The sequence below is a fragment of the Entelurus aequoreus genome, linkage group LG10 (assembly GCF_033978785.1).
Source record: "Entelurus aequoreus isolate RoL-2023_Sb linkage group LG10, RoL_Eaeq_v1.1, whole genome shotgun sequence".
NCBI lineage: Eukaryota > Metazoa > Chordata > Actinopteri > Syngnathiformes > Syngnathidae > Entelurus > Entelurus aequoreus.
Genome location: NC_084740.1, coordinates 63,502,470 through 63,517,469, shown reverse-complemented (window position 1 = coordinate 63,517,469; position 15,000 = coordinate 63,502,470). Strand labels below are relative to the sequence as shown.

General features: G+C 38.6%; 2 protein-coding genes across 2 annotated transcripts in view; one reads left to right on the top strand and one right to left on the bottom strand.

The window, feature by feature from the left end:
* LOC133658898 (uncharacterized protein C13orf42) overlaps window positions 1-15,000 on the top strand; it is a 62,386-nt gene that overhangs the window by 39,257 nt on the left and 8,129 nt on the right. Inside the window, exons 2-6 of the mRNA XM_062061398.1 lie at window positions 5,375-5,440; window positions 8,204-8,992; window positions 12,294-12,356; window positions 13,288-13,427; window positions 13,542-13,898. Of these exons, the coding sequence (XP_061917382.1) occupies window positions 13,380-13,427; window positions 13,542-13,898 (405 nt within the window). The 5' untranslated portion in view covers window positions 5,375-5,440; window positions 8,204-8,992; window positions 12,294-12,356; window positions 13,288-13,379. The remainder of the gene's footprint in view (window positions 1-5,374; window positions 5,441-8,203; window positions 8,993-12,293; window positions 12,357-13,287; window positions 13,428-13,541; window positions 13,899-15,000) is intronic.
* LOC133658896 (TLR adapter interacting with SLC15A4 on the lysosome) lies at window positions 8,154-9,084 on the bottom strand. Its single transcript, XM_062061396.1, has one exon. The coding sequence runs from the start codon at window positions 9,051-9,053 to the stop codon at window positions 8,163-8,165; it is 891 nt and encodes a 296-aa protein (XP_061917380.1). The 5' UTR covers window positions 9,054-9,084; the 3' UTR covers window positions 8,154-8,162.

The following is a 15,000-nucleotide window of genomic DNA, read 5'->3' as shown; positions in this document are numbered from 1 at the left end:
TTCCAGCATTATTGTTGTTCACTTTTTTTTTTTATATACTGTATATATATATATTTATTTATTTTTATTTGCTCCTCGTCTGCATTTACAAACGGATATGTACAAAAAGTAAGTCATACTGGAAAGTAGTGTTGTCCCGATACCAATATTTTAGTACCGGTACCAAAATGGATTTCGGTACTTTTCGGTACTTTTGTAAATATGGGGGACCACAAAAAAATTGCATTATTGGCTTTATTTACGGTACATTAAACATATGTTTCTTATTGCATCGAAGAACAATTTTGTCCTTAAATAAAATAGTAAACATACTAGACAACTTGTCTTTTATTAGTAAGTAAGCAAACAAAGACTCCAAATTAGTCTGCTGACGTATGCAGTAACATATTGTGTCATTTTCCATTCTATTATTTTGTCAAAATAATGAGGCACAAGCTGTATAAATGTATTATTAATCTACTTGTTCATTTACTGTTAATATCTGCTTACTGTCTCTTTTGACATGTTCCATCTACACTTCTGTTAAAATGTAATAATCACTTATTCTTCTTTTTGATACTTTACATTAGTTTTGGATGATACCACAAAAACGTCGGTATCGATCCGATACCAAGTAGTTACAGGATCATACATTGGTCATATTCAAAGTCTTCATGTGTCCAGCCAGGGACATATTTCCTGAGTTTATAAACATAATATGAGTTTTTAAAAAAGGCAAAAAGATTTTGTGACGATAAAAAATATTGATGTAATCATAGTAGTATCGACTAGATACGCTGTTGTACTTGGTATCATTTGAGTGGATGTTAGCTGTAGATCTACCCATGGCATTTGTTTACATTCAGGGTGCTAGCTTGCTGTTAGCGGTTAGCTATCGTATCCTCCTACGGTGTGTAGTGAAGCATGTTTAACCAGTGTTTCCCATAAACCGCCAAAATACCTGTGCCGGTGGGGGCGTGGCTATGGGCGTGGTCACCATGACATCATCGATTAATTTGCATAATTTACTACAATGATATGATTTTCTCTAAAAAGGCTCAAAAAATGTATACTTACTAATTAATAATAAAAGTTTTGTTTAAAACGTCCATCCATTTATTTTACAATATAATGACAACACTTTATGTACATATTTATATACAGATTTGAACAATAAGTTATTCACTGAAATATATTTATTAATTGTGGTTCTTACAAAAAATATATCTTATAAAAGCTAAAATGTCTCTTAAAGCTCTGCCCCTTTAATTGGTGCATACTAAATAATTTAACTTTAGCCTACTACTACAACCATATTATTTACCAGCAACATAAAGTGAAACAGAGGCAGAGGTGTCCTGCCACAGTCAGTAACAAATAAACAGAAAACAGTAGTGGTCAAACACAAATAAGGCAACAAGAGAAGTATCCTACACTTCTCTTTTATAAAGTAAATCTGAACAGCCTATATGGACATCTACATCAACTATATGATTTGCCTGAGAAGCTGGACAGGACAACAACAACAAAAAATTGTTTTATTTTTTTTTTAAATTTGTGGCGGACGTAATTCTTTCGTGGCGGGCCGCCACAAATAAATGAATGTGTGGGAAACACTGTTAAGTATTCCTCATCCTGCAGGGATGATACTTGTAAGAAACTTACTTTATTTGTCGCCATGGAGGCGAGGATTAGTGATTTAAAAGTGGCTAAAACACTGCAGACTGCGAATGGACGTTTTCCGCTAGCTAGCTAGCCATGTCTTAGACCAAAACGCGTCCATTCTCCCTTTTCTGTCTACACACTGTGTCTGCTTGTAAGTACTCCGTGATTGTGCACTACCAAACATGCTCCTCTGCTCGTAAAACCAGCAATGTCATGACAACGACGCGCCGTCATGCCCAGGGACCGGTACTTTTCAAACAGAGTACAGTACCGTTATTGATTCATTAGTACGGCGATACTATACCAGTACCGGTATACCGTACAACCCTACTGGAAAGTTGTAGGCCTTCCATAAGACAAGCAACCATTTTTGTTAATTAATGTACAATTCCAGTCAAACTGGCTGCATTACCATAACGCAGAGTCATGTGACTGTTCTCATCCAATGATAGGGAATGACGATTACAATAATAGAAATGTTGTAACTACAAAAGCCCTCAGCACAAAATCAAATCAGTTGTTGCTCATTCCACTTCATGAACGTTCAATAAAAATCTGTTCATAACTTTTTCAGGTATGTTGCGAACTAACAAACAAATTGACAAACAGACCAGCTAATGAGAGAATAAAATTGTAATAGCCTTGTTTTGTTCATCTGTCGTTTCCAAACCGGCTGCAAGGGGTTCCACTCTTTGCATCGGTCTCAGCACTTTTGTTCTTTAGCGGAAATCAAACAATCGATCAATCAAAGTTCATTTATATAGCCCTTAATCACAAATGTCTCAAAGGGCTGCACAAGCCACAACGACATCCTTGGCTCAGATCCCACATCGGGGCAAGACAAAACTCAACCCAATGAGAAACCTTCCGGAAACAACAACACCGGAAATGTGTCCCGTGAAAAACCGTCAGACCAGAATTCTCTTAATAACTAAAGTTCCTTGGGTGAATAATGTAAACTCACTATACCGGTATGTTTTAGCGCTTTCATGACGAGTTTACTGACAGATATAAGTAAGAACTTTACACTACTTTATATTAGAAAGGGCAACAACGGAGGATGAATGCCCATAACAAGAAGATAGAGAAAAAGAAGAAGCTTATCGACTACGGCGTAATAAATAGAGCGAACCTTCTTGTCAGTCATCCACTCTCTTTGTCTCTGTGGGTGGAGGCGGTCCCGCTAGCATCCACACACAGAAAAGTTGAGCCTCGTACCATAAACATGAAGTAATGTCATGTGAATGATCAGGATCACCCCAAAATTTATTCACTTGTTTCTTATCTCATTTCTGACATTTCCTGAAAGTTTAATCAAAATCCTCCCACAACTTTTTGAGTTATGTTGCAAACTAACAAACAAATTGACAAACAGACCAGCTGATCAAAGGACAAATGAAATGGTTTTGTTTTGTTCGTCTGTGGCTTCCGAACAGGATGCAAGAGGGTCCGCTCTTTGCACCGGTTTCAGCACTTTTGTTCTTTCGCGTAAAGAAATCAACTAAGCGAACCTTCTTGTCAGTCATCCACTCTCTTTGTGTCTGTGGGTGGAGGCGAGGCCGCTAGCATTCACACACAAAGAAGTTGAGCCTCGTAGCATAAACGTCAGGTAAAGTAGTAGAAATGGTCCGAGTCACCCCAGAAATCTAATTACGTGTTTCTTATCTTGTTTCTGACACTTTCTGAAAGTCTAATCAAAATCAACCCATAACTTTTGGCGCAACGTTGCGAACTACTAAAGAAATTGACAAACAGGGCAGCGAATCCAGCTAATTGAGCCTCGTAACAAAAACGTCAGGCAAAGTAGTAGAAACGTTTTGAATCACCCCAAAAATCGAATCACTTGTTTCCCATCTCGTTTCTGACATTCCCTGAAAGTTTCATCAAAATACGCCCATAACTTTTTTGAGGTATGTTCAACGTTTCAATCAATCAAAGTTTACTTATATAGCCCTTAATCACAAAAGTCTCAAAGGGCTGCACAAGCCACAACGACATCCTCTACTCAGAGCCCACATTAGGGCAAGAAAAAACTCAACCCAATGCGAACAAAGTTGACTCCCTGCAGGGCAATGGGTGCCGAGTAAAAAGAAAACTTTGTATTACTGTCAGGTTCAAACACTGATGACATCTATTAAACAAGACAAAAGGCAAGGAATCAAACAGAGACAGATTTAAATTTGGACTCAATATTGAGGAGAGACATGGCCATTGTTCTCTCTGTACAGTCTTGCACCACGCTCTGACGAAGAAGGTTTTCGTCTCCTCTTTTATTTAGATGTTCAATGTTTACGCAACAACACCTGTCTCAACAGGAATGGGGAGTATGTAAACAGTCACATTGAAGACAAAAGAAGAAGATCCCTCGGGCTTGGGCTTGTCCTGGATTCAGCTTGGTCAGGTTTTCGAGGACAATGGATAAGCCCTCCCGTCTGATTCCACCGTACACAGCGGAATCTTCCAAGCGTTTGGCTTGGTGCAACAAAGACAGCTTCGTGTCTGTTCATTGGAAACTCAGAACGGAAAGTTTTTTGATCATTTAAATACAATGTTTCTGACAATTACATTGACATTTAGTTTTTGCACATATTAACTTATTTTATTTTTTTATTAATCAATCCAACAAAATAATACACAATAATACCATAATAATACAAATCCAAAACCAAACCCGACCCAGCACCATTCAGAACAGCAATCAACAGAGCAATTGAGAGGACATACAAACATGACACAAAACAATCCATAAGTAGTCTAACAAAAATGAATAATATCAACAACATTATCAATATTAATACGAATTTCAACATAACAGTGATTAGAAATCCCTCATTTACATTGTCATCACAGCCGTTTATAAAACATAAAATAAAAACATTTAAAAAATGAACAATAGTGTCACAGTGGCTTACACTTGCATCACATCTCATATGCATATATATTCTACAAAGATAAAATAAGTCATATTTTAATAGCCCTGCAATGAGGTGGCGACTTGTCCAGGGTGTACCCAGCCTTCCGCCCCATTGTAGCTGAGATAGGCTCCAGCGCCCCCCGCCACCCCGAAGAGAATAAGCGGTAGAAAACGGATGGATGGATGGATATTTTAATAGTTAAAACAAATGTAAATAATGGATCCCATATTCCAATATATGACTCATTATTATCTAAACTAAATGCAGTACATATTTGTTTAAAACAATAATTGGTTGTGTATAATATTATCAAAATATAATAAAATGTATTAATGTAAACAAGTTTGTACATATTTTCCGACAATTATTTTTCTCTCAAAAATGCATTTGTTTTAATGTTGTTTGTTTATTTAATATGTAGTTTTAAAGTTAATTAAGTATATTTTTCTATGTTGTGATCTTGTATTCATTATATTTATTTTCTTATTCTATATTATTAATTTACCAGTCCAGGGTTTGGCTTGGCTACAGGCTCTGGCTCATCCTTGACCCTGAACAGAATAATCTATAGGAAATGAATAAACGATTACTATATGCTAATGTGTTTTTTTTTCTACCACTGCCCTTGCATCTGCATTTTCCAGGAAAACGCAGCCAAAGGCTCCTTTCACTTGTACCTGTAAAGTCTGGACAACAACAAAAATACTTTTCTCTGCAGCCTTGAGACGTCACGTGTTTCAGACAACGGCGCTCTGCTCTGGAAACACACGTTTCCTTCTGGCGGTGCTCTGACTTTTTTTTTTTTTTTTGTACAGGAATGGGAAAAGGTTACCCGTGAGGTGAGGAAGTGTCAGTTTGGACTAAACCAAACCTAATCGAAGGTTTGTTTACATAGCAAGACCACAACTGTCACAATGTTGGTCAAACGTTCTACGCAAGTAGTGTCTGGATGATGACGTCACAGATTAGAGAGCACAACTACCGTATTTTTCGGACTATAAGTCACAGTTTTTTTCATAGTTTGGCTGGGGGTGCGACTTATACTCAGGAGCGACTTATGTGTGAAATTATTAACACATTACCGTAAAATATCAAATAATATTATTTAGCTCATTCACGTAAGAGACTAGACGTATAAAATTTCATGGGATTTAGCGATTAGGAGTGACAGATTGTTTGGTAAACGTATAGCATGTTCTATATGTTATAGTTATTTGAATGACTCTTACCATAATATGTTACGTTAACATACCAGGCACGTTCTCAGTTGGTTATTTATGCCTCATATAACGTACACTTATTCAGCCTGTTGTTCACTATTCCTTATTTATTTTAAATTGCCTTTCAAATGGCTATTCTTGGTTTTATCAAATAGATTTCCCCCAAAAAATGCGGCTTATACTCCAGTGTGACTTATATATGTTTTTTTCCTTCTTTATTATGCATTTTTGGCCAGTGCGACTTATACTCCGGAAAGACTTATGGTCCGAAAAATACGGTAGATGCTGGTGATTAGCTGGCAGGATCTTAAAAGGGGACCGTTTTTATTTAGTTTGTTTTATTGAAAAACAAACAAAAAAATAAGCGATTATCTTTGCTTTTTATATATCATACAACAAAAATAAAAATCATTAGTCAACAGAAACTAAAAATACTGACCAAATACAGATGTTTTTTTTATATATATATATACATACAGTCGTGGTCAAAAGTTTACATACACTTGTAAAGAACATAATGTCATGGCTGTCTTGAGTTTCCAATAATTTCTACAACTCTTATTTTTTTGTGATAGAGTGATTGGAGCACATACTTGTTGGTCACAAAAAACATTCATGAAGTTTGGTTCTTTTATGAATTTATTATGGGTCTACTGAAAATGTGAGCAAATCTGCTGGGTCAAAAGTATACATACAGCAATGTTAATATTTGGTTACATGTCCCTTGGCAAGTTTCACTGCAATAAGGCCCTTTTGGTAGCCACCCACAAGCTTCTGGCTAGCTTCTGGTTGAATTTTTGACCACTTTTCTTGACAAAATTGGTGCAGTTCAGCTAAATGTGTTGGTTTTCTGACATGGACTTGTTTCTTCAGCATTGTCCACACATTTAAGTCAGGACTTTGGGAAGGACATTCAAAACCTTAATTCTAGCCATTCCTTTACCACTTTTGACGTGTGTTTGGGGTCATTGTCCTGTTGGAACACCCAACTGCGCCCAAGACCCAACCTCCGGGCTGATGATTTTAGGTTGTCCTGAAGAATTTGGAGGTAATCCTCCTTTTTTATTGTCCCATTTACTCTCTGTAAAGCACCAGTTCCATTGGCAGCAAAGCAGGCCCAGAGCATAATACTACCACCACCATGCTTGACGGTAGGAATGGTGTTCCTGGGATTAAAGGCCTGGCCAAACAGCTCAATTTTAGTTTCAATGAGTTTCAGTGTTTCAATTCTAACAATGAGTTAGAATGCATTATAAAAAAGAAAAACATTAGGGCTGTGAATCTTTGGATGTCCTACGATTCGATTCAATATCGATTCTTGGGGGTCATGATTCGATTCAAAATCGATTTTTTTTTTTTTCAATTGAACACGATTCTCGATTCAAAAACGATTTTTTTCCCGATTCAAAAGGATTCTCTATTCATTCAATACATAGGATTTCAGCAGGATCTACCCCAGTCTGCTGACATGCAAGCAGAGTAGTAGATTTTTGTAAAAAGCTTTTATAATTGTAAAGGACAATGTTTTATCAAATGATTGCAATAATGTAAATTTGTTTTAACTATTAAATTAACCAAAATTACGACTTATTTTATCTTTGTGAAAATATTGGACACAGTGTGTTGTCAAGCTTATGAGATGTGATGCAAGTGTAAGCCACTGTGACACTATTGTTCTTTTTATTTTATTTTTTTAAATGTCTAATAATGTCAATGAGGGATTTTTAATCACTGCTATGTTGAAATTGTAAATAATATTGATACTGTTGTTGATGATATTCATTTTTGTTTCACTACTTTTGGTTTGTTCTGTGTCGTGTCTGTGTCTCCTCTCAATTGCTCTGTTTATTGCAGTTCTGAGTGTTGCTGGGTCGGGTTTGGTTTTGGAATTGGATTGCATTGTTATGGTATTGCTGTGTACTGTTTTGTTGCATTGATTAATTTTAAAAAAAAATTAATAAATAAAAAATTAATAAATAAATAAAAAATAAAAAATCGATTTTTTAAAAATGAGAATCGATTCTGAATCGCACAACGTGAGAATCGCGTTTTGAATTCGAATCGATTTTTTCCCACACCCCTAAAAAACATATGTCTGCTTGTCTCACGTAAAGATTGTGAATGATAGGCACCATTCCAAAAATGAGTGCAGTGCGCCTTTAAGGTTTGTTCGATCATATTAAACTTGGTAGACACCTTCAAAACACATGGATGAACAAGTCGTCCAAAGTATTTTGAGTTCAACCCACAGATTATTGATATCAGAATCATTACGCTGTCTCGGTGTGTTGTACAAAATAGCACGATAAGAATAGCGGCACACATTCAAAAGGTTTTGATTGGGATTTATTGTCCTTTACAAAGGAGAGGCAGAAAAACCAACTTATTTTTGTCCCGCTTTATATTCATTGATGTGCTCCTTAGATACGTCGCTGGAGATCTGCAGGAAAGGTGTGCTGATCTCACTGGACTGCATGTCTCCAGCCACCCTCAGCAGGCACGACATCACCATGTCCTTGGCCAGGCCCGCCTCCAAGTTCCCATCCCGGCTCAGCTGCAGGGTGATCTGGTCCAGGCTGCTCAGGAACATCTCGGAGCCCGGAAATGGGAAATTGGGGCCCGGGTCCGCACCCCTGTCCCTGGCCATGTTCTCCATCATGTACTGCTGGTAGAGATCCAGGAGCTTCTGCTCCAGGTAGCGATTCAGGAGGGAGTTGGAGAAGGGGCCCTCGCGGCCTTGGAACATAACGCTGCGATCGCGACCACTTCCCTGCCTCCAGTGGTTGGAGCCCCCCCTGAGTGACCGCAGAAGACCCCCTAAAGGGGATTCCTCCGCAAGCGGGGGTGCATCGCAGGACTGCAGAAAAGGACCAACCGCCTGGGTTTCAACCACCATCTGCTCCTGGTTGTCAGCCGTCAATGGCAGCACCTGATCGCCCCCGATGTGAAGGTCGCTGTAGTTCAGGCAGATGCTCTGGCAGTAAGACGGTACCAAGAAGGCGGTGGCGTCCCACCCGGAGCGGGCCGGTGCCAGGGTCTCTATGCCCGGAGGGTTCTCTCTTCCAGGCTGGGTTCCGTACAGATCCAAAGACTCCAGCTGGGAGTCTTGGAGTTGTGAAGGACTCCTGTTGTCCACCTGCTCTGAGGAACTACGACGACGACGTACACCAGGAGACGTTGACCTGGCAACCGTGTCCTGCCTCTCATCACGCGGTAGGTCCGATTCCTCTGCTTGTCCATAAATCATGCTCAACAATTTGACTTCACAAAGCATGTTAGCTGCTTGCAAGATCTATTTTTTTTTCCACCCCTAACCACCGTCTCTTATGTCTGCTAATGACTTCGGCACACCACCATGAGAGGAAGTGAGAACTGTCTTCGGATCATTCTTCCCCTTTCTCTGTAATCCATGCTGCAGCTGCACCATGCATACCTCCACCAAGGTGGTTACAGTTGCAGCAGAAATAAATCAATCTTGTTTTAAAGTTTAAAAATAACAACACACAAAACGACCAAAAAGGACGTACATTTTGTTGATTTCCTGCCAGCTGCATTTGAATTTGCATTGCTTGTTCAAGTTAGATTTAAGGTAGTTTGCACCCATGAAAACATTGATTGTGTTTACATGTATTTATTTGATTTAGGACAATGCATATTCATCAACATAGAGCAGACCTGGGCATTCTGCGGCCCGCGGGCCGCATCCGGCCCTTTGTGCGTCCCTGTCCGGCCCGCGTGAGGCCAATTATAAATTACAAAATAAATTTAAAAAAGTATCTATGTCGAGTGTGCAATACAACGGTGCTGCTTTTGTTTTGAAAATCGTTATTTGTATTACTTCCGTGTGGACGTATGCGTGATTGTGAGTGAATGTGAACAACTGCAATTACAAAATAAAGTTGAAAAAACATCTATGTCCTGCGCGCAATACAACTGTGCTGCTTTTATTTTGAAAAGTATTATTTATGGGCGTGTGTCCGTGTGTAACCTGCGAGTGAAGGTGCACATGCAGCGACAAGTGATGCACGGTTTACACCCGAGACGCCAAAAAGAGAAAAGTTGATGAGGAATGGCGTGTTTTCAACAAGACATGAACTGCAAAGCAACGTCCCCTCACCTAAGGTGCGTGCCTGCGCAATTGCGCACTGCTCAAGCGTCCGCTGCGCGCAGCAAGTATATGCCGCGCACCAAATCAAATCCCATCTGAATTCTAAACAAAATAAACATATTTATTCTATGGAATTTTGCAATGCAACTTTGAGTGACAGTGACAACAAGCGGCCCTAACGGTGTTCGTCAACACCGTTCAATTGAACACCGTTCAATTATTGTAACGTCTATCGAGATGCTTCGAGGACAGGAATTATATCGATTACTTTATTGAACAAAACTGTTTATATTCGGACGTAACCACACCAAAAACATGAGTAAAACAATTCTATCTCGAAAAACTAGTCATTTTCTGCCGTACAAACCAGGCCAAAACCAACTTGTCATCTGTCACCAACACGCATAGCACTAAACCACTGGTGCGTTTAAGGCCACACAAAAAGTCGGACAACTCAAACACCACACAAAGTTACACTATGACTCCTCAGTCATACGTGTGCTTATTTTACTGTCATTTATTATTAATGTTAATTTATATATATTAGTCATGGAATGCTGTTACACACACTATGTTGAAGTATTACTATTATTATTATTATTTATCTTACGGTATATATTTTAAAAATAATATTGAGCAAAATTTAATTGAAATATTGTCGATGTGGCCCTCCAGCAGTGCTCGGGTAGCTCATGCGGCCCCCGGTAAAAATTAATTGCCCACCCCTGACATAGAGCAACAATGTAAATATATGCCTGTAGTTAGCACAATAGCTCATTTTCATCCGTTGTCCTCAGGCAGGTTAACACAGTAAACATTCAACAGGTCATGATACAAAAGAATACATAAATCACAAGACATTACACATTAGAAGCATACCATAAGCAGTAAGCACAGACCATGGACAAAAAACAACAAACAAAAAAAATAAGTGAATAATGTAATTGCGCGTGCATGTCTGATTAGTTTTCAACCACTGTTTCGGTGCAGTTTTAAATTTAACTCAGTATAATTTTGCCCAAAATTTTCTTGTAGACTACCAATATTTTTGGGAATTTTCTTTATAACAGGAATGTGTTCTTGCCATGTTAAATTTCAGTGAGAATTCACAAAAAAGAGCCTACCTTTTACAGTGCATCCGCAAAGTATTTACAGCGCTTCACTTGTTCCACATTTTGTTGTGTTACAGCCTTAACCAAAATGGAAAAATATTTTTTTTCTCCTCAAAATTCGGCAGACAATAACCCATAATGACAATGTGAAAAGTTTGTTTAAAATTGTTTTTTTGATTTATAGAAAACATAAATAATAAAAAACACATGCACATAAATATTCACAGCTTTTGCTCAATACTTTGTTAATGCACCTTTGGCAGCAATTACAGCCTCGAGTCTTTTTTAATACGTTGCCACAAGCTGGCACACCTATCTTTGGGCAGTTTCGCCCATTCCTCTTTGCAACACCTCTCAAGCTCCATCAGGTTGGATGAGAAGCATTAGTTTTCATCCAGGATGTCTCTGTACATTGCTGCATTCATCTTAGTCTAGTCAGGGAGGTGACCAAGAACCCGATGGTCACTCTGTCAGAGCTACAGCATTCCTCTGTGGAGAGAGGAGAACCTTCCAGAAGGACAACCATCTCTGCAGCAATCTACCAAATAAATAGTCCTGTATGTTCTAATGAGATAAAGATTGAACACTTTGGCGTGAATGCCAAAACAAGCACCATTCATCACCAAGCCAATACCATCCCTCCAGTGAAGCATGGTGGTAGCAGCATCATGCTGTGGGGATGTTTTTAACCGGCAGGAACTAGGAGACTAGTTAGGATAGACGGAAAGATGAATGCAGCAATGTACAGAGACATCCTGGATGAAAACCAAAACTTCCCATCTAACCTGATGGAGCTTGAGAGGTGCTGCAAAGGGGAATGGGCGCATGCCCAAAGATAAGTGTGCCAAGCCTGTGGCATTGTATTCAAAAAGACTTGAGGCTGTAGTTGCTGCCAAGGGTGCATCAACAAAGTATTGAGCAAATGCTGTGCATACTTATGTCCATGTGATTTTTTTTTATTTTGTTTATTTTTATTACATTTGCAATTTAAAAAAATTAAAAATAAATACCCTTTCACATTTTCATTATGGGGTATTGTCTGTAGAATTGTGAGGACGAAAATGATTTTATTCCATTTTGGATTAACGCTGTAACATAAACAAATGTAGAAAAAGTGAAGTTCTTTGAATATTTTCCGGATGCACTACATTAGTACAATGTCTGCTCTCAATAACTGAGGAGATGTTTATATCTTTCTGTTTAAATGAAAAAAAAAAAAAATCATAATCCTCAGGCAGTTTTAAAAAAAGTGCCGCAAACAAGCATCCTTTCATGTCTTTCTTGCCATCCCCAGGTCTAAATTGGATGTCAAAGTTGCCAACTTGTCGGTTTAGGACCACAACTTTCTACTATCCAGGTGAGAGGCATGATTTATAATCTCAAATTAACTTCCACTAACTCAATATGTCGCTATGATCACTGCACCTCTAAAAATAGTTTGTCTGAGTTAGCACTTATAATAACAATATCGCTAATACTTGGTTGATATTCAGGTCACGAGATGTAAATGGAGTATTGTTGGCGGTTTTTGGATGTTTTTAGAGGGCTTTACGGGCGAAATTGTGTACTCCCATTAGCTGCATTGTTAGCCACCTCATACTTGCTGTATTTCACGAATTACAATGCATAAAAAAAGAAAACCATATGTGTTATTGTCTTCCATAGTGATTGTGAATAATAATGCAGTTGCCCTTTAACCCAGCATGAATGTTTTAGAAAAGTGGGAGGAAGTATAAGTACAAGGAGAAACTCCACAAAGAGATTCCTCAAGAGAGATTTAAATCAATCAATTAACAATCTAATCTAATCAAAATAACATCTAAGAATCACTAATTCCTATTTTCTTTTCATCTACCCAAACTATAATGCTGAAGCAGAAGTGTCACTTTCACACTCAGGTTAAGTAACCACAAGTCGCCGTTTCCCCGCGGGAAACTTAGGTCAAAAGTCATATTAATAAGTCATGTATTAATAAGTGAAAAGCGAAATAAGCGAGTGTGTTCAGCTTTACTTTGAGGTTTTATTTATGGATGGGATATTTCCAATTTGGCTTGGCAGATGTCTCATTTTGGAATCTTAGAAAGTCCAACAAAAGAATCAGGAAACACAAGACACCGTGTTTTATTATTAATAAAAGTCACTTTGTTATATTTTCTACTATTTGTTGTATTGGTTAGAGGATTTTTCTTTAATTCGTCGACTTTTTCCGAACCCAGTTTTATTGAAATGTATCAAACTGCTTTTATAATGTCCTTTCCTTTTTGATGCAATACATATGTATCTTTAAGGACCTTTAGTGATCGTCTGACACCCAAACCAGGCCAGTTGCTCTAAAGTGTCGACTTACAGAGCTGTAACCAAGCAACGTCAAGCACTCAAGATGAGATCGGTTTCGTCATTTCAGCACCTTGGACAGAGACACGTCCAGGTGAGCTTGGTTCTGATAGGACTATGGACCCCAGAGGCAAGATTTCAACCCTGAAAGGCTTCGTTTAGAGGGATGTTCAGGAAGATCAATCATGTGTTCCGTCCCAATGGACAGAAAGGGCGAAACAACAGCGGCTCCTGCGAGGGTGGAGGATTGCGGCCGGACTACCACAGCGCCTGCACAGTCAGGCTGGTCCGTAGCACATCCCTGCTAGTGCTGGGGGAGCGATCCCAGTCAGTTTTGAAACGGAGCAAAAGCACAGTGAGCATCGAGTCCACCTTGTACTACCACCAGGGACAAGAAGACCGCATGTGGCTCTACTCCCAGAACCAGAACTGCCTGGAGTACCTGGAGGCGCTGGGGGCTCTGAGGCGACGTTACACCGAGAGTGTCTTCAATAGTCGTGACAAGGCCAAGGCCACAGCGTCCTCCAAAAAGAAAGCTGTGCCCCCAACTCCATACAGAGAACCGGTACGTTTCCTCACTCTACTTCTGCCTGGAAGCACACACTGTTTCTGCAATGTCCGCCTTCATTGATCAATGCCGACTCGAAGTCGACACTACAATTTTCTAGATTTGGAGGTGGTATCAGTGCTTTTATTGTGTGAAAGAGTATTCTGAAAATATGTGTAATTAGGGATGATGTTTGATAAGAAATGATCGAGTTCGAGCCTATTATCGAATCCTATTATTGAACCGATTCTTTATCGATTCTCTTATCGAGTCCAGACAGGTTGTTGTATATGGAAAAAAACACACAATATTTGGTTTAACAAAAGCTCACTTTTATTATATAAGAAAAAAATTTAATCTAATAAATAAATAAATATTGACTGTTACCCCCCTAAAAAAAATTAATAAATATTGACTGTTGTTACCTAAAGTATATTAAGTGGGATTTTTCAGAAAAACAAATATATACAGTAACACAAAAACAACCTGTCTCTGTGATCACTATAGGGGTATAAATAATAATATAGTGTTAAATAAAATCAGTCCCTTGGGCACAAAACTGAAAATAATACAGCTCTCCAAAAAGTGCACTTCTGCTGCTATTTGACATAACTGTTTGTTATGATGCTTTGACATGTTTGCACTTTATTGAAAGAAAATTGTATGAAGAGAAAAGTTGTTTGCAAATGTGGTTACAATGCTAAAAAATGAAAAGTTAAAGCTAAAAAAAGAAATACACTTTATTGAGTTAACATTATTTCTTTATGGGGGAAAGATGTGATGTTATGAGCTAGGGAAAATAACAACTACACTACCCAACATGCAACGGGAGTGACGAGCATACGCGGTAGCCCCGAAAAGTGTTGTTGCATGTCGCCACCCGGCAGCTAAGAATGAGGTTATGAGCACGCTGTGAAAGTAAACGTCAAGAACTCAGCCAACACGCCTCGTCTGCATTATTTATAATTAGACAGACAACACATCTACAGTGTGATTTTGTTTTGTTTACAAGGAAAGAAAAACAAAAGTTAAAAAGGGAGATGTCATATATGTTGTATATATACGTATGTGCTGCGGTTGCTTTAAGAACGTTGCGACAGCTGCCGTAAAGGAGGTGCGT